At 37.9% G+C, this 27,824-nt stretch overlaps 1 protein-coding gene across 2 annotated transcripts in view; it reads right to left on the bottom strand.

Annotated features, from left to right (window-relative positions):
• Positions 1–27,824, bottom strand: part of RANBP17 (RAN binding protein 17) — a 431,372-nt gene that overhangs the window by 78,122 nt on the left and 325,426 nt on the right. For both annotated transcript variants that reach the window (XM_025387625.1, XM_025387626.1), the window contains exons 19-22: positions 24,257–24,360; positions 18,434–18,522; positions 10,085–10,192; positions 1,098–1,180 (exon numbers count right to left, since the gene is read on the bottom strand). In XM_025387625.1, the coding sequence (XP_025243410.1) occupies positions 1,098–1,180; positions 10,085–10,192; positions 18,434–18,522; positions 24,257–24,360 (384 nt within the window). The remainder of the gene's footprint in view (positions 1–1,097; positions 1,181–10,084; positions 10,193–18,433; positions 18,523–24,256; positions 24,361–27,824) is intronic.

Here is a 27,824-nt window from a genome sequence, read left to right as displayed (position 1 = left end):
TGGCTGGGTGCAGTGGCTCATGCCTGTAATCAATCCCATTACTTTGGGAGGCCAAGGTGGGTAGATCACTTGAGGTCAGGAGTTCGAGACCAGCCTGGCCAACATGGTGAAACCCTGTCTCTATTAAAAATACAAAAATTAGCCAGGTGCGGTGGTGTGCCTATAACCCCAGCTACTTGGGAGGCTGAGGTGGGAGGATCACCTGAGCCTGGGATGCGGAGGTTGCAGTGAGCTGAGATTGTGCCACTGCACTGTCCAGTCTGGGTGTCAGAGTGGGACTCCATCTCAAAAAAAAAAAAAAAAAAAAAATCAGGCAATTTTTAAGACTAAATTTACTTAACACTTTGCTGTTGCTTTGGGAAAGAACAGATGGGGGAAAAAAAGGACACGGAAACATTTATCAAGGAGAAGTGCATTGCACAGAGCCCAGCTCAGTTGACATTCAGTCACTGTGTGCCAAATTAGATTACAAAGGGTTTTTATCCACCCTATCTCCATTCCCTATCTACATACAGGTCACAGAGAGTAGAGAATTTCATTGATGACAGTGTCAGAATTGGCAAATATTAGAGTTTATGGTAGTTGTAAGGGCCAAACTGCTAAACAAATACTAAATTTAGGACTATAATTGAACAGGACAATCTTTCCTGTAGAACTCTGCTTCTAGAGGTGCAGTACCCAAAAGTTCCTCATAAAAAGATATTTACTCCTCTTTACAAGGATATTCTCCCACAATTCAGTGACATTCTGGTTTAAGCATTCCTTGGTTCAACATAGTAAACTCCCTGATGTAACTCTGAGCAATTTTGAATATGCTGTAACTTTTCAATATTCTATCTAGTGTATTCCCTCATCTACTGACACTGCAATTTTATCCAAAAGAAATTCATCAAGTTGGTCAGGCATGATTTAGTCAAAGGCATGCTGCTTACTTCTCCTGATGCCAATATGATAGCTACCTGGCTTTTTGCACTTGTATTACCCACTTCACAAATTCATAAAGATATGAAAGTTCAAAAGAACAAAATAACTAACATCTTTCTTTCCTCCAAAGAGATAAAACGATATTGCAGAGACACATGGAAAAGGATACTCACCATAAGTGCAAACCATTTTACTAGCTTCTCTGAAGAGAAGAATTCCATTAGGAGATGATACATCGAAATTCAGACGCTGGGATCTAAGAAATACAGAAAAAAAATGGACTATATGTGAAGATAAAGAAACCAAACACAGATTTCAAATGCCTAGCATTTTCATTTATAAGAATTAGCAGCAGTACAATTGTCTCTTAAATTCCACTCCATTTTATAAACTGTTGATAACATATGTATGCTGATTTCTTCACTCTAAAGATAGTAGGACAATTAGGAAGAATTATTTTCATTTATTTGCTAAATCAAAGAGTTCTTTTTTTATCTGTCAAAACGATATCCTGACATTCTTTATCACAGATTTCTTGCCCCTTCTTTTATGCCAACTGGATGATGGATAATAATAAAACATCCCAGGTGTCTAAGTTTAGACAAATACGTGGACAATGATATATATTTACATTTGAGGTTTCCTGCAGTGCCTGATATACATTTTTAAAACAAATTCTAAAGTGATGAATAGGAAATCCAGTACTTTTAAAATACCGCACATATGTGTAATGAATTACCTGATACTTCAAGCATATTTCAAACACGTGACAGTTTCCACTACATACAACTTAAGTAAAGAGAAACAAATCTCATAAATTCACTGAGAGCAATTCTACTTCCCTGGTTCCTGCTGGGGTTGGAGAAGTGTGAACAGGGTAAAGAACTAACATGACCTCCTGACATATTTGATTTTTAAACATTGCTTTGGCTTTTAAGAAATAGTGGCATTTTAAAAAAAGGATTAGCAAAACAAAAACTACCAAAAAGCAAGACATTGCTAAAGACCTGTTTACCAAGAATAAAACAACTTTTTGCTTTTCCATGCTTTTTAAAAATGCTTTAGTATTAAGTGCAATGATTACCTATTAGAAATATTATTATGAACATATGATTGTTGGCATGCAAGTTCTGATTAAAGAAATGCACATACATAATTTGCATTAAATTCTAGAGAAATATAGGCAAGATAACATTTTCCAAAATAACAAAATTTCAGAAGGTAATTCTTAGGACAGTTGTGCTAGGTAAGAATCATCTGGGCCAGGCGCAGTGGCTCATGCTTGTAATCCCAACACTTTGGGAGGCCGAGACAGGTGAATCACCTGAGGTCAGGAGTTTGAGACCAGCCTGGCCAATATGGCAAAACCCTGTCTCTACTAAAAACACAAAAATTGGCCAGGTGTGGTGGCACATGCTTGTATCCCAGGTACTCAGGAGGCTGAGGCAGGAGAATCACTTGAACCTGGGAGGCGGAGGTTGCAATGAGTCAAGATTGGGCCACTGCACTCCAGCCTGGGCAACAGGCTGAGACTCCGTCTCAAAAAAAAAAAAAAAAAAAAAAAAAAAAGAATCATCTGGGGAGGGGCCAAGATGGCCGAATAGGAAGAGCTCCGGTCTGCAGCTCCCAGCGAGACCAATGCAGAAGGTGGGTGATTTCTGCATTTCCAAGTGAGGTACCCAATTCAGCTCATTGGGACTGGTTAGGCACGGAGGATGAGCAGAAGCAGGATGGGGCATCATTTCACCTGGGAAGCACAAGGAGCTGGGGACCTCCATCCCTCAGCCAAGGGAAGCCATGAGGAAATGTGCTACCCGGCCGGGTTACTATGCTTTTCCCATGGTTTTTGAAATATGCAGATCAGGAGATTCCCTTGTGTGCTTATACCACCACGGCCCTGGGTTTCAAGCACAAAACTGGGCAGCTGTTTGGGCAGACACCGAGCTAGCTGCAGGAGTAATGTTTCACACTCCGGTGGCACCTGGAACCCTAGTGGGACAGAGCCATTCACTCCCCTGGAAAGGGGGCTGAAGCCAGGGAACCAAGTGGTCTTGCTCAGCAGTCCCACTCCCATGGAGCCCAGCAAGCTAAGAACCACTGGCTTGAAATTCTCACTGCCAGCACAGCAGTCTGAAGTTGACCTGGGACAATTGGGCTTGGTGGGAGCGGGGGCATCCGCCATTACTGAGGTTTTAGTAGGCAGTTTTCCCCTGACAGTGCTAAGGAGGCTGGAAGGTCTGGGCTAGGTGTGGCAAAGCGGCTGTGGCCAGGCTGCTTCTCTAGATTCCTCCTCACTGGGCAGGGCATCTCTGAAGTAAAGGTAATAGCCCCAGTCAGGGGCTTGTAGACAAAACCCCGATCTTCCTGGGACAGAGCACCTGAAGGAAGGGGCGACTGTGGGCACAACTTCAGCAGATTTAATCATTCCTGCCTGCTGACTCTGAAGAGAGCAGCCGATCCTGGCAACAGGGATTCTCCCAGCACAGCACACCAGCTCTGCTAAGGGACAGACTGCCTCCTCAAGTTGGTCCCTGACCCCCGTGCTTCCTGAATGGGAGAAACCTCCCAACAGGGGTCGACACACAGGAGAGCTCTGGCTGGCATCAGGCTGGTGTCCCTCTGGGACAAAGCTTCCAGAGGAAGGAGCAGGCAGCAACCTTTGCTGTTCTGCAGCCTCCACTAATGATACCCAGGCAAACAGGGTCTGGACTGGACCTCCAGCAAACTGCAGCAGACCTGCAGAAGAGGGACCTGTTAGAAGAAAAACTAACAAACACAAAGCAACAACATCAGCATGAACATGAAGGACCCCCATACAAAAACTCCATTTAAAGGTCATCAGCCTCAAAGATCGAAGTTAGATACATACACAAAGATGAGGAAAAACCAGCAGAAAAAACACTGAAAATTCCAAAAACCAGAATGCCTCTTCTCCTCCAAATGATCGCAGCTCCTCTCCAGCAAGGGCACAAAACTGGAGAGAATGAGACAGACGAATTGACAGAAGTAGGCTTCAGAAGATGGGTAATAACAAACTCCTCTGAGCTAAAGGAGCATGTTCTAACCCAATGCAAGGAAGCTATGAACCTTGATAAAAGGTTAGAGAAGCTGCTAACTGGAATAATCAATTTAGAGAAGAACATAAATGACCTGATGGAGCTGAAAAACATGGCATGAGAACTTCGTGAAGCATACACAAGTATCAACAGCCAAATTGATCAAGTGGAAGAAAGAGTATCAGAGACTGAAGATAAACTTAATGAAATAAAATGTGAAGACAAGATTAGACAAAAAAGAATGGAAAGAAAGGAAAGAATAAAGACTCCAAGAAAAATGGGACTATGTGAAAAGATCAAACCTGCCACTGATTGGTGTACCTGAAAGTGATAGGGAGAATGGAACCAAGTTGGAAAACACATTTCAGGATATTCTTCAAGAGAACTTCTCCAACCTAGCAAAATGGGCCAACATTCAAATTCAGGAAATACAGAGAACACCACTAACATACTCCTCGAGAAGAGCAACTCCAAGACACATAATCGTCAGATTCTCCAAGGTTGAAATGAAGGAAAAAATGTTAAGGGCAGCCAGAGAGAAACGTCAGGTTACCCACAAAGGGAAGCCCATCAGACTAACAGCGGAATCTCTCTGCAGAAACCCTATAAGCCAGAAGAGAGTGGGGGCCGATATTCAACATTCTTAAAGAAAAGAATTTTCAACCCAGAATTTCATATCCAGCCAAACTAAGCTTCATAAGCAAAGGAGAAATAAAATCCTTTACAGACAAGCAAATGCTGAGGGATTTTGTCACCACCAAGTCTGCCTTACAAGAGCTCCTAAAGGAAGCACTCAATATGGAAAGGAAAAACTGGTACCAGCCACTGCAAAAACACACCAAAATATAAAGACCAATGACACTATGAAGAGACTGCATCAACTAATGTGCAAAATAACCAGCTAGCATCATGATGACAGGATCAAATTCACATATAATATTAACCTTAAATGTAAATGAGCTGAATGCCCCAATTAAAAGATACAGACTGGTAAATTGGATAAAAGGTTAAGACCCATCAGTGTACTGTATTCCGGAGACCCATCTCACATGCAAACACACCCATAGGCTCAAAATAAAGGGATGGAGGAATATTTACCAAGCAAATAGAAAGAAAGAAAAAAAAAGCAGGCGTGGCAATCCTAGTCTCTGAGATGAAACAGACTTAAAAAAACAAAAAACAAAAAACAAAAAAACGAAGGGCGTTATGTAATGGTAAAGGGATCAATGCAACAAGAAGAGCTAACATAAATATACATGCACCCAATACAGGAACACCCAGATTCATAAAACAAGTTCTTAGAGACATATAAAGAGATTTAGACTCCCACACAGTAATAGTGGGAGACTTTAACACCCCACTGTCAACATTAGACAGATCGATGAGATAGAAAATTAAGAAGGATATTCAGGACTTGAACTCATGTCTGGACCAAGTAGACCTAATAGACATCTACAGAACTCTCCACTCCAAATCGACAGAGTATATATTCTTCTCAGTGCCACATTGCACGTATTCTAAAATGGACTACATAATTGGAAGTAAAACACTCCTCAGCAAATGCAAATGAACAGAAATCATAACAAACAGTCTCTCAGACCACAGTGCAATCAAATTAGAACTCAGCATTAAGAGACTCACTCAGAACCACACAACTACAGGGAAACTGAATAACCTGCTCCTGAATGACTACTGGGTAAACAATAAAATTAAGTCAGAAAAAAATAAGTTCTTTAAAACCAATGAGAACAAAGAGACAACGTACCAGAATCTCTGGGACACAGCTAAAGCAGTGTTAAGGGGAAATTTATAGCACTAAATGCCCACAACAGAAAGCTGGAAAGATCTAAAATAGACACCTTAACATCACAATTAAAAGAACTAGAGAAGCAAGAGCAAACAAATTCAAAAGCTAGCTGAAGACAAGAAATAACTAAGATCAGAGCAGAACTGAAGGAGATAGAGACATGAAAAATCCTTTGAAAAATCAATGAATCCAGGAGTTGTTTTTTTTTTTGAAAAAATTAACAAAATAGATGGACCACTGTCTAGATTAATAAAGAAGAAAGAAGAATCAAATAGACACAATAAAAATGATAAAGGGAATATCACCACTGATCCCACAGAAATACAAACTACCATCAGAGAATACTATAAACACCTCTACACAAATAAACTAGAAAATCCAGAAGAAATGGATAAATTCCTGGACACATACACCTTCCCAAGACTAAACCAGGAGCAAGTCAAATCCCTGAAAAGATCAATAACAAGTTCTGAAATTGAGGCAGTAATTAATAGCCTACCAAACAAAAAAAGCCCAGACAGATTAACAGCCAAATTCTACCATAGGTACAAAAAGGAGCTGGTACCATTCCTTCTGAAGCTGTTCCGAACAATAGAAAAAGACAGACCCCTCCCTAACTCATTTTATGAGGCCAGCATCATCCTGATACCAAAACCTGGCAGAAATACAACAAAAAAAGAAAATTTCAGGTCAATATCCCTGATGAACATCGATGCGAAAATCCTCAATAAAATACTGACAAACTGAATCCAGCAGCACATTAAAAAGCTTATCCACCACGATGAAGTTGGCTTTATCCCTAGGATGCAAAGCTGGTTCAACATATGCAAATCGATAAACATAATCCATCACATAAACAGAACCAATGACAAAAGTCACATACGATTATCTCAATAGATGCAGAAAAGGTCTTCGATAAAATTCAACATCCCTCCATGCTAAGAACTCTCAATAAACTAGGTATTGATGGAACATATCTCAAAATAGTAAGAGCTATTTATGACAAACCCACAGCCAATATCATACTGAATGGGCAAAAACTGGAAGCATTCCCTTTGAAAACCAGCACAAGACAACGATGCCCTCTCTTACTACTCCTATTCAACGAAGTATTGGAAGTTCTGGCCAGGGCAATCAGGCAAGAGAAAGAAATAAAGGGTATTCAGATAGGAAGACAGGATGTTAAATTGTCTCTGTTTGCAGATGACATGATTGTATATTTAGAAAACCCCATTGTCTCGGCCCCAAAACTCCTTAAGCTGATAAGCAATTTCAGCAAAGTCTCAGGGTACAAAATCAATGTGCAAAAATCACAAGCATTCCTATACACCAACAGTAGACAAGCAGAGAGCCAAATAATGAGTGAACTCCCATTTGCAATTGCTACAAAGAGAATACAATACTTAGGAATACAACTTATAAGGGACGTGAAGGACCTTTTCAAGGAGAACTAGAAACCACTGCTCAAGGAAATAAGAGAGGACACAAACAAATGGAAAAACATTCCATGCTCATGGATAGGAAGAATCAGTATCATGAAAATGGCCATCCTGCTCAAAGTAATTTATAGATTACATGCTATTCCCATCAAACTACCAGTATCTTTCTTTGCGGAATTAGAAAAAACTACTTTAAATTTCATATGGAACCAAAAATGAGCCCGTGTAGCCAAGACAATCCTAAGCAAAAAGAACAAAGCTTGAGGCATCATGCCACCTGACTTCATACTATACTGCAAGGCTACAGTAACCAAAATAGCATGATACTGGTACAAAAACAGATACATAAACCAATGGAACAGAATAGAGGCCTCAGAAATAACACCACACATCTACAACCATCTGATCTTTGACAAATCTGACAATAACAAGCAATAGGGAAAAGATCTCCTATTTAATAAATGGTGCTGGGAAAACTGGCTAGCCATATGCATTAAACTGAAACTGGACCCCTTCCTTACACCTTATGCAAAAATTAACTCAAGATGGATTAAAGACTTGAATGTAAAAACCAAAACCATAAAAATCCTAGAAGAAAACCTAGGCAATACCTTTCAGGACATAGGCATGGGACTTCATGATGAAAACACCAAAAGCAATTGCAACAAAAGCCAACATTGACAAACAGGATCTAATCACACTGAAGAGCTTCTGCACAGCAAAAGAAACATCATCAAAGTGAACAGGCAACCTACAGAATGGGAGAAAATTTTTGCAAGGTACCCATCTGACAATGGTCTAATATCCAGAATCTACAAGGAACTTAAACAAATTTACAAGAAAAAAACAAACAACTCCATCAAAAAGTGAGCATAGAATATGAACAGATACTTCTCAAAAGAAGACATTTATGTGGCCAACAAAATATGAAAAAAAAAAGCTCATCATCACTGGTCATTAGAGAAATGCAAATCAAAACCACAGTGAGATCCTGTCTCATGCCTGTTAGAATGGTAATCATTAGAGAGTCAGGAAACAACAGATGCTGGTGAGGCTGTGGAGAAAGAGGAACGCTTTTCCATTGTTGGCAGGAGTATAAATCAGTTCAACCATTGTGGAAGACAGTGTGGCATTTCCTCAAGGATCTAGAATCAGAAGTACCATTTGACCCAGCCATCCCATTACTGGGTATATACCCAAAGGATTATAAATCATGCTGCTATGAAGACACATGCACACGTATGTTTATTGCGGCACTATTCACAATAGCAAAGACTTGGAACCAACCCAAATGTCCATCAATGACAGACTGGATTAAGAAAATATGGCACATATACACCATGGAATACTATGCAGCCATAAAAAAGAATGAGTTCATGTCCTTCGCAGGGACATGGATGAAGCTGGAAACAATTATTCTCAGCAAACTAACACAGGAACAGAAAACCAAACATCACATGTTCTCACTTATAAGTGGGAGGTGAACAATGAGATCACATGGACACAGGGAGGAGAACATCACACACTGGGGCCTGTTGGGGGATGGGGGGCAAGGGGATGGAGAGCATTAGGACAAATACCTAATGCATGCGGGGCTTAAAACCTAGGTGATGGGCTGACAGGCGCAGCAAACCACCATGGCACATGCACACCTGTGTAACAAACCTGCATATTCTGCTCCTGTATCCCAGAACTTAAGGTAAAATTTAAAAAAAATTATCTGCCTATGGCTGACATAAAATACTTTATAATATAAAATGCAATGATTTTTTTCCCTTTAGTATTAAATGTTGTATCAGTAATAAATCATATCAATTTTCTGGTTGAAAAATGGAAATATAATTAAAAAGCACACTAAATTTCTAATATAAAATACAAAGCCACCCTTCCTTTAAGACACCTATGAGGGTGGCTTTTAAAAATGAACAGTTTAAAAAAAAAGATAGATACTAATATTTCTTTATTTGCAAGGTCTTTTTTCACTTCTTGTTTTAGGGTAAAAATTTTAAATTATTGCTGTGAAAAACTCAGCACCGGAGGTAACATTAGAGCGCAACCCATACCTTTTCCCTGTCTGGACACCTCCCTTCTAAACACACAGTTTACAAAGGGCAACGATGAAACAGGATGGCTAAGGGACAGGTAATTTGGTGCTAAGCCATATCCACAATGACGTATTTTAAACCCAATTAGCTTATTGCCAGATTTTCTCTTTTAGCTACATCTTTGTTAATATTTATATGCAGAATATTTGAATTTCTGCCAGTCTATGCAAATTATAAGGTCAATCGGGCAATTTCAGAGAAGTGTTATAGTTGCTCTCTCAATGAAAATTGTGAGTGTATAAATCATCCAAATACACGCATCTTGGCATAAAGAAAGAAGCATAGCTTAGAAGTGAAAGCAGGAATAATTCCCAGAGCTTCTGAGGCAAACTATGTTCCCATGAATTGCTGTGAGGACCAGTTTCCTTATCCATCAAATAAAGCATCTCAACTCAGAGACCTCTAAACTTTCCTGCGTTAAAATTCTATAGAATTGCATTTAAGCACTGAAATAGTTAAAATAGCTGCCCTCTCTTCATTTTGTACCTTTGAATATTTTAAATAATGGTGGCTGCAGTCTTCCAATTTATTTTCTATTTCCCTAGTCCCCATAGACAGCCAAGTATACTGTAGTTCTTTCTCTCAAAAGGCCTCAATCTTACGTCTCTAATTCTGTTTTCACTAATCATCTTAAGTCTTGGTTCCTGGGCTCTTGCTAACTACCTTGAAAATACACAAACCAAGAAAGAAAGTCAGACTGTTGGAGATTTCTGCTAATAGCCTGTTTTTTTCACTGCCGGTCACACTGCTTACCTGTTTTGCATCAGTTCTGCCATAAGTTTCAAGATGGGAGTTGTACATGCTGGCTCTCCATACCACCGTTCAACAGCGTTTTGAAGAATGGGAAGATATGTTGGGTACCTTTTATAAAGCCTGTTAAAGAATTTAAGGGCCTAAAGAAATACTGTTCCTGAAAATTAGTGCCCCACACACACACACAAAAAGGGGAATCCACATTTGTTCTATGTTTATACTAATTCGTTCTATGTTTATACTATACAATGGCATTTTATAAATTGCTCTCCCTAACCTGCACAGATATACATATATTTTTGGGGCTGCCAGTGATTTGTCTTATTTGTAACATATCCTACACATTATATTGCTTTGTTGTTAGAATACTGAATAAAATACACACTTTTCAAGTATCATATAAGCAGCACATTTAAAGATTTATGCCTAATGTTGCAGGAAAGGAAAATAAGTTTAGTGAATGAGGATAAACATATATTTGAGTTATTATCAGTTTCTTGGTTACTATACTACTTAGAAAAATATTTTTATTATGAAATTAAAAAATATGTAAAAGTAGAAGGAACTAGTAATAATAAACCTCACATATCTCTGTTTCAAAATTACTCTTTTTAAAAAAATGTTGTTGAATTGCTCTTTTTTGTCTCACTGTAGCTCCAAGGAATATCTGGGATGCTGGCTTGAAGAAAAGCTTTGGGTAACTATTAATCTACTCAACATAAGTGTCACTAAAGATAGTCCCATGTACATACAAGGAGATATTCTCTAACATTGTTATTAACACTAAGGAGTATATGCCTCTGACAAATCTACGCCGAAGGCCATCAGAACCTGGAAAACTGACTCAGCTCCACTGGCCCTTTAATCGACACTGGGCATCTCCTTGCCAAGTAGACACATGAATATAGGATTAAGGTCCCAAACTGTAGCAGAAAAACTCTATGTCACTGTTTTCATTTCTCTTTTCTTTTCCCAATCCTCAAGTCTCTTTCTGATGTTTTCCAACATACTTGTCTTTTGTTTCAGATCAAAATGCTAAACTAAATCACTTAATGGTGTTTCTTTTCGGTGTGCTTCGGGGTAGAAATCTCCATGGTGAGGTCATCACAATTTTCTTCCCTGCTCTTAGAATAAATTTCAAACTCCTTAGCATGGTGTTCAAGGTCCTTTAAGATTTGGTTCTTGCCTACCTCCAGCTTCATCTCTTAGCATTTCTGCTCATGATTTAGCTTTTCATAACTCCCTGCAAACCCACTAATGCCAGCTCTTGTCTCTATTCCCTCATAAACCACTTATTCTGTCTAACATATCCCTGTCTTTCAATACCTAGCTCAAGTTTTATCTCCCCTGGGATGTTTTCTCTATTTTATCCAAAGGCATCAGTCTCTTCCTCATCTACGTTCAATGAGTACTCATGACCATATCTCTTACAACACAGTATGTTAGGCTTGGTTGCTTGTGTTATTTGTCTGCCCCATTAGATAGTGCATTTCTAAAGAGCAGAGACCCTACCATCTTCCTGCTAATTTCTATTTGAATGTCGGATTTCAATATGGGTGTCAATTATCCCAGGAAGCCTTCTCTGATATCACATGCACTTGCCTCCTACCTCTCCCTAAAGGGTTAGGAGTGTCTCCTGTGTATGGTGGTGGAACCTGGTGCTAGCATAATAATAGTACTTGTATATCTCTCCTATTATAAGCTTTTTGAGGGCATATGCTAAGTACTTATTGAATGCATGGCCTGGCACAAAATAGATTTCAATACATTATTTGTTGCTATAAACGTGCAACCTAAAAATGAAGTGTAGCTTATTTGATTAGAACTATTTAATTGTGTATTTCACTTTGAAGTTTTAGAAAACAGCTCACATGGTGTTCAATGAAAATAAGCCATCTATAACTTTAAGAGTGGTATGCTTCCTAAAAGTGCAAAAAGCAATACTTTCTCCTATTAGACATACATACCATGCTAAGGCTGCATTTGTATATACTAAAACAGTTTTCTTATCAACTATTTTCTGAAGTCCTATTCTATAACAAGCATTGCTTGACACTCTCCAGAGACACCAGTAAAAAAAAAAAAAAAAAAGAAAAAAAAAAAAAGAAAATCCCTGCCCTCATGGAATTTATATTCTAATAAGACGGAAAATAAAATAAATATACATTAGAAAGTGCTTCAAAGAAAGCCAGGCACGGTGGCTCACACCTATAATCCCAGCATTCTGGGAGGCTGAGGTGGGTGGATCACTTGAGGCCAAGGGTTCGAGACCAGCCTGGGCAACATGGTAAAACCCTATCTCTACTAAAAACACAAAAATTAGCCAGGCATAGTGGCGCTTGCCTGTAATCCCAGCTACTCGGGAGGCTGAGGCACAAGAATCGCTTGAACCCGGGAGGCAGAGGTTGCCGTGAGCCAAGACTGCACCACTGCACTCCAGCCTGGGTGACAAGAGTGAGACTCTGTCTCAAAAAAAAGTACTACAAAGGAAAATAAGGCAGGGAAGGGGGATAAGAAGTGAGTGTACATGTAAGAATAAGGTTTCAGTTGGATGAAAATAACAAAAATAAAGTCAGTCCACATGATTCACTTTATTTTGACTGTTATCAGACAACTTACTGTTTTGTTTCTATGGACTAGAAAAGCTGTTATTTTTGATAGATGTAGATACCATGTGCTATGTACTGTGCTAAGGGCTAAGGATCCAGAGTTAAGAAAGATATAACCTTTTTTTTTTTTTTTTTTTTGATGGAGTCTTGCTCTGCTAATTAAGGCACCCGCCACCATGCCCAGCTAATTTTTGTATTTTTAGTAGAGATGGGGTTTCACCATGTTGGCCAGGATGGTCTCGATCTCTTGACCTCGTGATCTGCCCACCTTGGCCTCCCAAAGTGCTGGGATTACAGGCATGAGCCACCATCCCTGGCCAGGAAGATATAGCTTTTAATCTTGGGGAACACATGCTCAAATCAGGGTGACCGACATATAATAAGGATGCTTTGAGTACAGAAATTCTGAACCAATGCCACAGGAGCACAGGTGAGAAAATATTCCACCAAGGGACTTCTTGAGCACAAACTCATTAGTGGGAATGCATCTGGAAGGCTCATGAGAAAATGAATTCAACCCAAATCTCAGAACCAAAGAATACCAGAGGCACACATAGGCCTCTGCAAGGCATTCTATAATGGCATCAGGACCATGATATTTTTCAGAGCACACAGTATTCACTATGGGATAAGGCAGGGAGATATAAGGGGATGCTCCTTTTTTCTGTGTGGAATGAGAGTGGTGCCAATTCTAATATGCTTCTGACAGAGGTGACTGCCACAGAGAAAATGAGGGATTATTGGAAAGCAGAGTAGAGGTCTACTCAACAGAGAGGTTAAAAGGGCTGCAGAGTGAGAGTGCCAGGCTCAATTACAGGATGAGAACCAGAACCCATTCTAGGAGTTTAATTTTCCAGTGGCCTTGTGAGGACTATGTATATATGAGTAGGAAGAAGAGAATGGGAGCCGCTAGGTAGAAGAAGCACAGATCTAATTGCTTTCACTATCTTCTCAATGAATTTCTAAGGTCCACATCAGATAAATTAAAAAATCAAAGGCATTAATGATATGACATTGTCTGATAGGATACCAAATATGAAAATGTGAAAAATATCAGGTTTGCTTCTTTACATCCATCCATCCATCCATCCGTCCATCCGTCCATCCGTCCATCCGTCCATCCACCCATTCATCAGTTGTTAATACCAGAAGGCAAAAGAGCTTTCATTAAAAGTGTTAGGAAACCAGGGTTTGCGGATGTGGCTCCAGAATAGAAATAGCTTGCCAGTTCAGAGCTTCAGTGTACTCCATGAATATGTAAACATCTGAACCTTTGTTCACAAGGGGACTGCTGCTGGAAACCTTTCCTCTCTTGTGTCTGGCAAATGCCTATCCATCTTTCAAGGCTTAGCTTAACTTTCACTTCTGAGAAGCTTTCTCTATCTTGCAAAAAGCACTGCTCTTTTTCTCATACATGCTCATATAGCCCTTTGTATGCATCTTTGTCATAACACACTGACATTTGATTGTTTATTAGTCATGTGTAATCAACTAGAGAGCGGGCTTCTAAAGAGCAATCATTTTATTCATTCTCACATTCCTTTTGCCTGGCACAGAAACAAAACTAAAAAAAAAAAAAAAAAAAAAAAAAAAAGCTTGCTGAACAGTGAATTTTCAGGTTTACTTTCTTCTCTATTTCAGTTTGCCCAAAATGATATTGCCAATTACTTTCTTCTAGAAACAATTCTGATTTTGTTAGTCAATCAAAACCATTAGTTTTTTTATACTACCTATGGAATAAGGGTCTAAATTCCTTAGACTGATATTCAAGAGTCCCAAACAAACTACATTTCCAACCATGAAATGAATGGTATCTGTAATAAAACATCTTTGCTACTGACTCCTTCAACCTGATGCCTAGACCAACCGAAAACCTGTATTTCTTCCTATTTCCATATGGTCCAATCCTACTTATTTGGTAAGACCCAAGGAAACACCTTCGCCTTTCCAGAGCCCTTTCTGATTCCCCAGCTAAATGCATGCACTGTCCTGTTTGTATCTTTGTTATGGCTCTTAGCACTTTCTATATTTGGTTATAGTGATTTATGTAAATAAGAAACTGACTTTGTTTGGGGTCAGATCTATATTCCTCATGAACCTAGCACAGCCCTTAGCCCACTTTGCTGAATAAGTGAGCAAATGGGATTCCTTTGTCTCATTATGTATCAGGGAAAAGAACTAACAGCAGCTGTAGAGTATTTAGTTTATGACAGCCACTGTACTGGGCCCTTTATTAATCACAGAATCATGACACTTCTTACAACATACCTGTGAGATAGGTATTATTAGTCTTGTTCTATGGAAAGCAAAATTGTGATTCTGGGATTTTTTTTTTTTTTTTTTTTTTCTTTTTTGAAACAGAGTCTCACTTTTTCACCCAGGCTGGAGTGCAGTGGCATGATCTCCACTCACTGCAAGCTCCGCCTCCCGGGTTCACGCCATTCTCCTGCCTCAGCCTCCCAAGTAGCTGGGACTACAGGTGCCCACCACCACGCCCAGCTAATTTTTTGTATTTTCTAGTAGAGACGGGGTTTCACCGTGTTTGCCAGGATGGTCTCGATCTCCTGACCTCGTGATCCGCCTGCCTCGCCTCCCAAAGTGCTGGGATTACAGGCGTGTCATTCTGGGATATTAAGTAGTTTACTCAAGACTCACAGTTTAAGTGGTGAATCCAGGACTGGAATCTAGGACTGTCCTATTCTGAAGTCTGTATCTCTTCTACGTATCTTGTTATATTGCCTTGCCATTGTATAACAGGACTGACTTCCTGACTAAAAATCCGTGAGCTCAATAATCAGACTTTAACAGTTAAAAGACTGCATGTGAGGAAATAATGTCATACAAATTCTTAATTTTTTTCCCAGCTTCCATCTGGATTTTTGATACTTCAGATTAAGTATGATCTAGGAAAATTTTAAAGAAGGAGATTAGATGCACTGCAAGATAAGGTGTTTTTTTATTGTTGCATTCCCATCACAGGGGCAAAGAAGTATGTCAATGATCCTCTTTCAATTCTCCAGCCCTGGAAACCATTTATCAAGATGGTTGCTGTGTAGTTTCAGGCAATTTAGTTTTGGAAGGACAGAGTGAAAAGCAATGTAGTTTGTGTGGCAGTTAATGCAGTCAGTGTTTATAGAAATGTTTTTGAATTAAATAGCTAACCACTAAAATAGCATTTTATCAAATAATCGCCATAAATAAAATGCATTTTGACTTTAAGATGACATGTGCTCTTACAGGATGTTTCTTCTGCATGCTAAGGATTGTATAACAAATTAAAGAACACACATTTATGTGGATAAAAGGCAAATAAACTTTCCCCAGCAGTAATGTGGAAATCATCACTGACGGTTTGACATATCAATATTTCAGGAAGAATAAATGACTTTCATATCCATGGCATTTTTTTATCATACTTATTCATTTTTGCATTACTTGAATACTTTGAAAAGAATCTGTACTTTATCACCTGAAACTGCTTAAAGTATTTCAAAATATTTTAATAAAGCTTTTTGAATTATCAAATAATATAACTTTTAAACAAATTTTACTATTATTATAAATATTTGCTCTTCATCCCTCGCCCAAAGGAAAACTATAAATCTTGTCTCAACTGAATGAACACCATTTATCATATTCATTTTGTTGTCAATACAATTATGAAAAGCCCCTAGCCTTTTCCCAAGGAAGCTGATTTGCTACTGAAACTCAATTATTATAAGCAACGCCAGTACCAAACCACCCCATTTGGCAATCTAACACAGCTTCCGGCATAACTGACACTTCTCTCCGCCCCTGACCCTGAGAGCTTCAACATCTATGGTCAAATGGAGGAGACAAAGGTTTCTAGTTCAAAACAAAACATTAAGTCCCAAGATTTTCCGTTTGCTATTTTCTGCCATCTGCTGGACAAAAGTTTCATTTCAGAAGGGTTCCCCTGCTACCCCCAAAGGAGCTAAATAAGGAAATGGAAAACAATACAGTATCTTCTCTAAATTTTGGGTGGTATCAGTTATGGCAGATAGTTCTTCTTTGACACTGAGGGGAAGGTTTCTGATCTTAACTCTTGGTTGAAATTGTTGAAGAGAAAAACATGAAATGTTAATCACTAGATAGCCTAGAGTTGTAGACTGGTTTCAAGACACCATCGATATTACAGTGCCCAAAGTAGACTTCTATTATTTTTCAAATAATGAAAATTTTGACTTTGAGAGTTGCTCTTTATGTTTAGAGAAATAAAAGAGTCAAGCTGGGTGCCGTGGAGCACACCTGTAGTCCCACAGTCCCAGTTAGTCGGGAGGCTGAGGTGGGAGGATCGCTTGAGCCCAGGAGTTCTGAGTCCAGCCTGAGCAACACACAAGCCCCTGCCTCTTAAAAATTAAAAAAAAAGGCAGAAATAAAAGGGTCACATATAATTCCAGTTTAACTGTCACTAAGAGAATTTTAAGACTTTCCATGTTGAAATTTCATAATCTCTATACATATTATATGTAGATACAAACCATGTGCATGATTACTCAATGACATAAAAATTTTATCTGTAACCCTTCTCTGGTACATAAATCTGATGAAGTATATTTTAATAATAATTAAAGATACATCAGTATCAAATTAATGTTTAAAAATTTTTATAATATGTAGAGTTCTTCCTAAAACATGCCTAGATCCCCTGTTAGTTATATTTTTGGCCATAACTGTGGCATAGTAGTTGAAAGTTACCTTTAAGAAGCTTCCATTGCAATTTAATTTACAGGAAACTTTGGATAAGAAGGGTTTAAGCAAAGCAACTGAGAAATAGTTTAGATTAAAAAGCAAATTAGCTTTGAGATTATATACTTTTTTTCACATGCTCTGATGGTTTCATGTATAAAAGACATGAAAGCATTATATGACACTTACATGACTTGCATACAATATCACTTCCTGTTGGGATCAAAGATTAGTCATACAATACTATTAGAACAATATTAATGACCATTTACAACTACTAAAAATGTGCCAGACATTATACAGAGTATACTTTACCTATTTTAATGGTTACAATATACCATGAAACTGAATTATATCTGTTTTCAAATGAGAAACCAAGACAGGTGAAATGACTTGCCAAGGTTCACAACACAGTAAATGAAGAGCTGGGATTTTATCACCACAGTCTATGCTCTTTTAACTCTTACATGATAAGGCGTTTCTGTGGGGGATTTTTTTTTTTCCTGTCTGTACTAACCCTTGGCAAAGGTCAATTCAAAATTTACACCAAATGACAAATCTTGACTATTTATTTTCCCCTTTTCATGTCCATTAATTATTTTCATGATAATGAAAAACTGTGGCAGGATGAGTTAGGCCTTGAAGAGATAAAATGATCTTCCTGGCCTTGCTAATTGAGATGGAGATTCAAATCTCCCCTCAAAAATGCCAAGTGGTAGGATTCATTGATCCCTAAAGATGTTACCAGATTATCCCTTCAACTCCAACATAAACAACCATTTGGGGGAAGTCATTTTTAAGTTATCAATATTTAACGGCACCAAAAAAGTGACCTCTCTGAGCTGGGTTTCCAAATACTGTGCTCAGTTATCTGCTCTGCTGCCACTGTGCTGTAATTTTTAGCTGATTACACATTAGTTCATTTAGCTTTGTTTCCTCTTCCCTACTGTGCCATACTATTAAACGAAAGCGAGGGGCCTGGCATCCCTCTGTGCACAGAGCTGGTATTGTCACAGTGTAATAAGGATACATCCAGTCAAACAGCATGGTGTAGCTGGTCTTTGTGTTCAGTGCAAAGGCAATCCCTCGAAGATCTCTTGCCAGCCCGATCAACATACGCTGTCAGTGGGAAAGAGACACAGTAATTGATTTTCACGTTAGCGCAGAGCAGATGGAGTAATAATCAGGCAATAATGACCACATATCTGATTTTGATTCATTAGCTAAAATGTCTCCTTCAGACCTCTTTCTACAGAAAAGCATAGACTCTTTAAACAAACAGACCATCAAATCTGCTGATAACTCCACTTTACTTCTTATAAATTTAGCTAAGTCATAATTCCAGTAGCGTAGCTAAGCATTTAAGAGTCTTAATATACTTTGCTTCTGAATAATGCCAAATCAGAAAAAAAGATCAGGATTGATAATTACACAAAACAGATATGTACAGGGTCTAGCCATTATTTAATAACAGCAAATCTTGAACATCGGCTTGCATGCAATTGGTCCCACAACATAATTTAGAGTCTATCCTAGAAAGGCACTGGCATTTAAAAATTCCTAATGAATATCCTTAATAACTTCAGGACAAAATAAAACTGGCCAAGTGACCTACTGGTACTATGATATACGGAGAATGGCAGTCACATTCCCCAAGTGAGGAAGATGTAAGGAAAAGAGTTCTATATTTGATGTCATAAGACTTGAATTTGAATTCCAGCTTTAAGACTTAGGGCAAGGCAATTTATCAGGCTCACTTTTGTCATCTATAAAAGGGGCTAATAATGCATTTCTCACAGAAGCGCTGTGACAAATAAATGTGATAAATTCATGTGAAAATGCCTAGCAGAGCCTGATACACAGTAAATGTTTCATAAATATTTAGTTTTAGAGAAAAAACCCAAAAACTTGACTCTTGAAGAGAAGAGATTGGACTTGTACTCTGGACTCTTAATTAAGCTGTCCTTAGGTTGATGCTTGGGAAGAGAAAAAGAAAACCCATGAACAGATGCTAGAATGTTGGAACAAAGAGCACAAATAAACATAATTACAAAACAAGGGGGTGGGATAATTGAGATATACAACTGTGACTTCTAAAGATACTGTTTCATTTGCAAATACTCAGCTAGAAAATGGTCTCTGAACTTTTTTTCCTACCAGATTTTCTCTTTACTCACACTTTGGTAATAAATGAAAACCTCTTTAGGAAGGAGTTCAAATTATTATTAAGCAAACAGTGAATCCTGACCCTCATCTTAATGGCTGATTTAATTAATTTAATTTCAAAGTAGCAAATAATAGTTTAACTCCCGGAAGTATCTAGGATTTCTCATCCTCTCCTTTCTTTCTGCCTAAGAGGTGACTCAATATAACTGGATGTTATTTATAGGAATATTCAGTTTCTATACTGTCTAACAGTTCATAGAATGATGGTTATCTGAATTTCTCAGTCTTGAAAACTCTGAATTTTTGTTTCTGCTCTATTAAATGACTTACTCCTTTTTTTCTCATACTCTCACCAGTTCTTGTTTTTCTACAACCAGGTGGCCTCCTTGTAGCTCCCTCATGTAACCTGCCATTTGTTTTTAAACATTTTGCCTTTTTATATAGCCTTTTTCCACCACCTGGAGTCTGTTCCTCTCTTTCTCAGCTTTTCACATTCCTGGCAGCCTCCAGAACAAAATACATCTTCTAAGAAGCCTTCTTCAAACTTTCCTATTCTGACTCTTTGGCTTTGCAATCTTTCTACTAAAGTAGGCTTTTTGTTTTATTTTTATTAGGTACACTTACAAGTTTCAGGGTATGCTTCAAAAAATTTTAAGCTTCCACATACACATGAGATATCTACCATTTAAATCTAAATTAGTCAACAAGAATCATGAGTTTTACTTTCTTTGTGTCTAGTATAAGGGGCTCTTGAAATATTTTAGACTATCCTCGTTATACAAAAAGATTAACTTTTATCACAATTTTTTCATGCCTTAAACGATGTCAAATTAATAGAAGTGGTCTATAGGACTCAAATCTATGGACTTTTTTTTTTTTAAAGTGGCAAAATGTGGCTATGAAATTATATCTGTGTATCATTCTAGAAAATGTTACTACAGAGGAAGCATATAATAATGTTCTAAATGAATTCAGCTGAACAGAAAAATTCAGTGTTAATAAGAAATAGCTTTCTTATGCTCAAACAATATATTTTATCTCAAAGCAGCAGATCATATTGTAATAATCTACGTGGATACACAAACAACACTAAAGAGAGTGTTTTCTTAATAGCCAAAACATATCCAGCCCTGATACTAAAAAGAAAAGCTGTTAACTAAGAGTTCAACCAGCCTACTAAGTAATTTGAGAGTGAGAGGTGATCTTATTGAATTTGAGGAACGGAGGAGCTGCAGTTTACCATCTCATTTAAAATAGTGCAAAGAGTTTTATTTTAAAAGTTGCCTTTCTCTTACAGTTGGTCAACACAAGATTGATCTGAAGAATGAGAGGCTCTTGTATTTTTAGTGAGGCTGTTTTGGGGAGTGGGATATGTCTGGGGATCTAACCGTATGGATTCCTTTTTGGATAGTTAGGGAGTAACTGCTGAGTTCTTCAGTCTGCTGCATGGTGAACAGTTGTCTGTGTGCCAAGTGTGAGACGAATGGGCTGGGAAACAGCTGAAACGAGGCTCCTTCCACCCTGACCCCCAAAACAGGGTTTCTAATGGAAAGTCTGACAGACCCTTTACTGTAGTGGCACTACTGGGGGCAGCTATAATATTATCCTCATAATTCTACTATATAATAACAACAAAGAAAAAGAAGGTGAAGGGTCATTGTGCTTTGTCTTTAGAATTAAGATGGCTGTCTTCATCCTTACAGCATACTCTTAATTCTGAAGACACATCTTAATAACCTCTAAATAGTTCCAACAAAAGAGCCGTGTCAGAGGAATGAGCAGGCCCCAAGGTGTTTCAACTGGAGTGTTTTCATCTGCCTTTATTGCTCTATCCCTCTCCAGAATTAAGGCAATAACCTGTGATAAATTATTCAGGAACTGCTACAGGGATCAAAGCAAAATCATTCTGTTAAAGTGCTGTTTGCAACATTTGGCACTTAGTGCGAAAACTTTTAATGTGCGCATGCTGAAAATCAAGGATTTTAAATAATTTAACATTGTGGAGTTTTTACGAAAGGACTAAAGATAGCAGGTTCCTATTTAACTGCTCCTCTTTCTCTGAGAAGTTTTCATTCATTTTCCTTGAAACTGATGATGTCATGACCAAATCAAAAACGATGCATGAGTCAGGGGAGTACTGGACTATATTTTACCATGGACACAATTATAGGGGGAAACATATGTTTTGAAAGAATACTCTAAAGCTAGGATTTGTCAGAGTATTTTTTCCTCTTCCCTTTTACTTTGAAGAGAAAAACCCAAGACAAAATTTCAATGTTTTCTTTAATTTTGTTAAGAGTAAGTAAGAAAATAAAGCTACAAATTCAAGACTTTTGCTGCATTTCCTCCCCTCACAACTATATTTCAATTTGGCAACACACGTCCTTAATGTTTAAGTTTATCCTGAAATCTGCATTTGAAAATATCTATAAATAGGGAGTTAGAAAATCCTGGTAAGAGTTGCAAATTAAATGAATTTGGCAGTCCTGCGGCATTTTCATAGAGATATTTTAACAGCATCACCTCCTGTGGATTGGAATACTAAATACTTTATTGAAGAACAAAACAGAAATGTTTTTATCTCTAGTACTTGCAGAATGAAGTACCTGAAAGCACTTTTGCACGTATTATTTATTCATCATGATAGAAAAATAGCCTTAACCTAATAAATTACATTTAAAAGCATTTAGTGCAAAAGTTTTGTTTATGATAAAGCAACAGATTTAGTTTTTTATCGGTAGCTTAAAGCACCAAGTTTTCTTTATACAAATTAGACAGATGGTGCTTACAGTAGAATTTACTAAAGGTCTGTCACAACAAATGCAGCCAAGCTGCATATTTAATCACTGCAGAATCTTGTCTACCTGCAGCTGCCAACTGCTAATCCAATTTCCCTGATAAATGTGGCAAGAGACACGATCAGCAATAAAGAGCATCTAACTCCATTTTCCTGCAGGGCGTCTTTTGATGAACATTTAGGACGGAAGCACGGAGTGCACTGTGTGGCCTTGGTTCGTGGCAGCTGCATGCATTCTGAGGCACAGTTCTCAGGTTACTCACTTAATTCTGCCACTATCATTACGTTGCTATTGATCTCAGTAGCTGTTGCCTACACAGCATTACTCTAGATGAAGCTGAATCAGGCAGTTATCATGCATCAAACTTGCTCAAAAGCCTGGAGATTTCCCTTTAATTACTTGTGATTTTATTTGCAAATACCGTTAAAGTGTAATCAAGCAGTCACTTTCCAGGGTCGTTAAGAACTTGCTGGTTTAGGGATATATCACTGGAACTCCATTAAAAATGACTCTAGGAAGATGGTTTCTATCAAACTAGATGGGATTACAACAAAATGGTCTTGGAATATAATGAAATCTTCAGATGAGACAGATGTAATTTTTATAAAGATGATGTTTTTCAACTTCTCTGCTTCTTTTTGATAAAGGGCAGAAATAGCAACCTAAAAGCTGCAAAGATTTTGTTGGTCACTGAAAATATTTGGAAGACATCTAAAAGATACAGCTAACCTGAGTGGAAACTCTGCTGACGAATTTCAGGAAGAGTATAAACACAAAGAGAATCTGTAAGATCCTTTTTTTGGTTTTAAAATTCTGTAACTATAGCATGCTGATAAACATTAATTTCAAAAATTCTTTTAAATTAAGAGGTATAGCATTTAGCTGATTATTTTTTGGTAGAAGAATTACGTAAAGATAATTATCAAAGGCCATCATTTTTCTATTTGGCTTCTTACTGCTGGTTCTTTTTTTTTTTTTTTGTGAAGAGATGCTATGCAAAAGATGGTTAATATTTCTAACATATTTCAAATAACTATGAAATATATGACTCAATTATCACCAACAAAGGTGTCTACATTCTCTGGAGTGCATTTATTAGTCTGTTAAAGATAATAATCATTGTCAATTTATTTAATATTGCCCTGATACATTGTAATTTCAGAAGATACTATTTCTATTTAGCAGAGCTTGTGCTTCCCATCCCCCACCTTAAAATATGGGGCTGTTTTGTCATAGACAGCTTGCTACACTTAAGGATTTTACTAATAAAACATAATGTTGTCTTAGATATTATGACTGTTGCCACAGCTGAACTGACTTGTCAAATCAATCCTAATATGGCTCCCACAGGCACATAAAAACCTTATTTAGCTATCAGTTATCCTAATCACTTTGTTCCGTTTAAGAATGCAATACTTCAAGACCAGTTCCTATTTATACATATATGCCTAGCCATTTAATAAAGTCTTGATTTATATAAATTCTTGTTTAAAAAATATTTAGAGACATAGTGTTTTAGTATGTGTATGTTTGTGCATTCCTCTATATAGATATGTTGAAACATAACAGTGCAGGACAGATGAGGGAATGGGGTGTTTAAAGTGGTGTACCCACAAGAAATATCCTATTAAAGACAGTAACTGCCGGAGGAGACAAATCTATGTCATCTAATCATGAACTGACTGTCCAAAACTATTTGCTGACCTCAAAGTTCATTTGTATAAGAAACTAGAAAAATGCTTAAATAAAAGTAAAAATTAAAGACATGCAATTGGGAAAGCGGGTCTGAGGAGGCAAAGAGCACACACAGATATGCAAAGCCCTTTTCTGGATCTAGATATCCTAGAAAAAACAAAACTGTCATTCCTGATATTTGGAAACAAACCTACCTTTACGTCTTCTTGTTTAAAGTTGTTGTTGAATATTTGTAATACTGTTTCAAAAGCAACTGTAAGAGGTAGCATGAAATTCTCAAATTCATCCTCATCTTCGCCTATCAGAGAAACAAAAGGGTCAGTATGGTTTAAAATGCATAGAATTGTACATTGTCCTCAGCATTGAGTGCTTCATTTAGGCTTAGAAATATTCCCGAGAAGGGGTCAGCCTGCATTCACATCCATGCCACATTTTGTACTTTTGCTCACTGAATATTCTGGTGTTTTGCCTTCTCTTTTGCACCAAATGAAATAGCAGAATTACTTACCAGTCATTTTTTCCCCCTGGTTCTTTAGGGGATCTAACAGACTCATGCCCCAGGCATCTCAGTCCTTTAGCTCCTAGGGCCCCTAGAGCTTCTCTAATGCCTCAAGGAAGGCCACTTTCAAAGCCTCAGAGATGCAGTGTTTTTTTCCCCTTCTCTTTGGGTGCCAAGGCCCTAAAGGCTCATAGACTCAGGTGCCCAGATAGCTCTAAGTTATTATTCTCTTTTATTTATGTTCTTTTTAATTAATTTATTAAATAAATGGCAGGGAAACTTTTATCTGCCAAAAAGGATGGGGTCCTTATGGGTCATTTGGATTTTAAATACATTCTTCATGGGTACAGTTCTTCTTACACTAAGCTTCCTTTTTTTTTTTTTTTTTTTTTTTTTTAAACAGAGAAGCGGGAAAAGAGACATTTCCTATTAACTTTTTACTTTAAAGGTAGACTGAAGTTTCCTCAAGGATTCTGTCAAAGCAGAATCTTCACTTCACACGTGGATATGCACAATTGATAATTTATATAGTATCCTTTTTCAAAAGGGGTTTCTTTTAAATGAGAGATTGAATCCACTCATTCGTCCTAAGTCACAGGGAGCTATGAGCTGCACTCTACTTAAGAAACAGGCAGAGAAAGATTAAGTGTCTTGCTTAAGGTGGAATACTTAGTTGGAGGTGGAACGACATGGTTCAGACCGCCTAATTTCTACGCTATTAGTAGAGTTTTTAAATAGAGTATGAGAGAGGAAATGAGCTCTCAGAGAAGGTCCTCAAAGTTTGGTCCTTGACCTAGCAGCATCGACATCACTTGTGAACTTGTTAGATGTAAATGCCCAGGTTCCATCCCAATCCATTTAATCAGAAACTCTGGGGGTGGGTCCCAGCAATTTTGTTTTAATAGGCCCTCCAGATGATTCAGATGCCTGTGAATGTTTGAAAAACACGGGCCTATAGTCATTGTTCAGACAAAGAAACAGAGGTCCTGGCAGGATCAAGATCCTTTGACTCTTAAGGAATGGCTGATCTGGTTGACTCTGATCTTCTGTGATTTATCTCTTTCCTTCAATTTCACATTGTTTCAGGAGTACAACAGAATCGGGGACTTAGCTTTGTTACAAACAGATGCCAAAAGGCTAACTAATCTTTACTGGTGTGCTGTTCTAAACGAAGGTCAGTGTCCTGAGTGAAGAGTAAGGCAGACCAAATTAGAATCTCTTCTCTGTCAACTGGCTATGTGACCAAGTGACTCCTCTTCTCTGTTAACTGGTGACAACACAGACCCATACAGATGTTATTTTTCAAGGCCTAGGTGAAATAATATCTTTCCCAATGTCTAAGCTAAGCTTTCCTAACTCTCAATCAAGTTATCTCCCTTCTCCCTTTGGATTCCCATAGCATTTTGCCTGGCTCTTAACCATCGTACCAGTCTGCCTTGAATTGCAGATATTTAAGCACATATCTAATAATAGCAATAACAATACTACCTACATTATACCACAACTACCATTTGATCAGGGTTACTGTGGGAACTAAATGAGATAAAATTTATAAAGTATACATGTGAATTATCAGCTCTACTAGCTTACGCTGATAGTATCTTCAGATTAGCTTCTACAGCGCTGAGACTGTATCTTTGTGTTTCTCAGTGAAGGAGAATGATGTAGAGCTCTGCAGTAAACAGGCCCAGGTGGCTGACTCCACCGTATATTATTTAACTTCGGATATTTTACTAATTACTCTGAGTCTCAGTTTCTTAATCTATAAAATAAGTATAAAAATACTTATCTTTGAGGGTCACTGTGAAGATTAAATGTTATAATATATAGAAAATAGAAGATGCTCAATAAATAGTAATGGTGGTACTAGTATTATAGTATTAGCACAGAATACAGCCTGGCATTATTAGGGAAATACTGTGTTTAGATAAAAAGTAATTTCTCAATAAAGGTGAATTTTAGAACGTCTTTATTTTCTTAACACCTGACTACAATAAATAATTGAAATATACATTATCAAATCCTAAATACATAAAATATATGTACATTATACTTAAGCCATGTAATCTTACTCTTCTAAGATAAAGTATATTCTAAACATGGAATTATTAATGAGAACAGTGGAAATTATCACTGCAGGCAGATGACGGTGCTATAAAGAATGGATGCTTTGAAATCACAAAGTTTATCTAAGCTTAGCTGGAGCACTGGTGAATGCTTATAATCCTGCCTACTTGGGAGCTGGGGTAGGAGGACCCCTTGGGTCCAGGAGTTTGAGACCAACCTGGGCAACACAGTGAGATCTCATCTCTTAAAAAAAAGAAAAAAAGTTTATCTAAGCTTGAATCCTGGCTCTGCTACTATTAGCTGTCTGGTTTTGGGTAAAGTCACTTCACTCATCAAAGCCTTAGTGTGCTCACCTGTAATTAACAGACATAATATTTACTTCATAAAGTTAGCCATGAGAATTAAGTAAATGACAAAACATCTGTAACCGCCCCCCTGCCCCCCGCCTTGCTCAGTGTCTGGTACTTAATAAGTGACAGCCATTAGCACTATTGTTGTCTTGAGTCTAACATGGACTTAGAGAGGTGATTATGGTAATCAAGAAGAGTATAACTGCAAGATTGCCAGCCCAGTGCCCTTCCTTTGGGAACAAAGTTTTCCAAGGTAAGGATGCTTATTCAGAACAAAGACAAATTCAGACTTTTAACATTTCAACTCCTAACTTAATATTCTGAGCTACAGATAAAAAAAACTTCCTGATTCCATTTCTTTCTCCATTCAAATTTTAAAGCAAACAGGGATACCAGGAGCACAAGAGGCAAGCTACCAAAATGTGCAGGGAGAAGTCTAGGAGCAAATACTATAAACGCAGTAATGTGAGCAGCAATTCTGCTTAACTCTCACTTCCTCAGAGAGGCCTTCCCTGACCACTCTATTTAAAGTGCTACCCACATTTCCCCCTCCCCCCACATCACTTTCCAACCCCATAACCTGCTTTACTTTTCTTATGGGACTTACTACACTGGCTATTCATTGACATATTTATTCATTTGTTGTTTATCCTCTCTATTAGGATGTAAGTTCCTTGGGAAGGAACTTGTTCTATTTCCATCATAGAGGATCCCCAGTGCCTTGAATAGGGTCTGGCACTCAAGAAGTATTTGTGGAGTGACTGAATAACACTGTTATTCCTTGAGTTCTTATGCAGGCAATGGATTTGGTACTTTATTTGCTTAAAAAACACTTATGTGGCTCTT

Source organism: Theropithecus gelada, chromosome 6 (assembly GCF_003255815.1).
Source record: "Theropithecus gelada isolate Dixy chromosome 6, Tgel_1.0, whole genome shotgun sequence".
NCBI lineage: Eukaryota > Metazoa > Chordata > Mammalia > Primates > Cercopithecidae > Theropithecus > Theropithecus gelada.
This window is presented reverse-complemented; position numbering and strand designations above follow the sequence as displayed.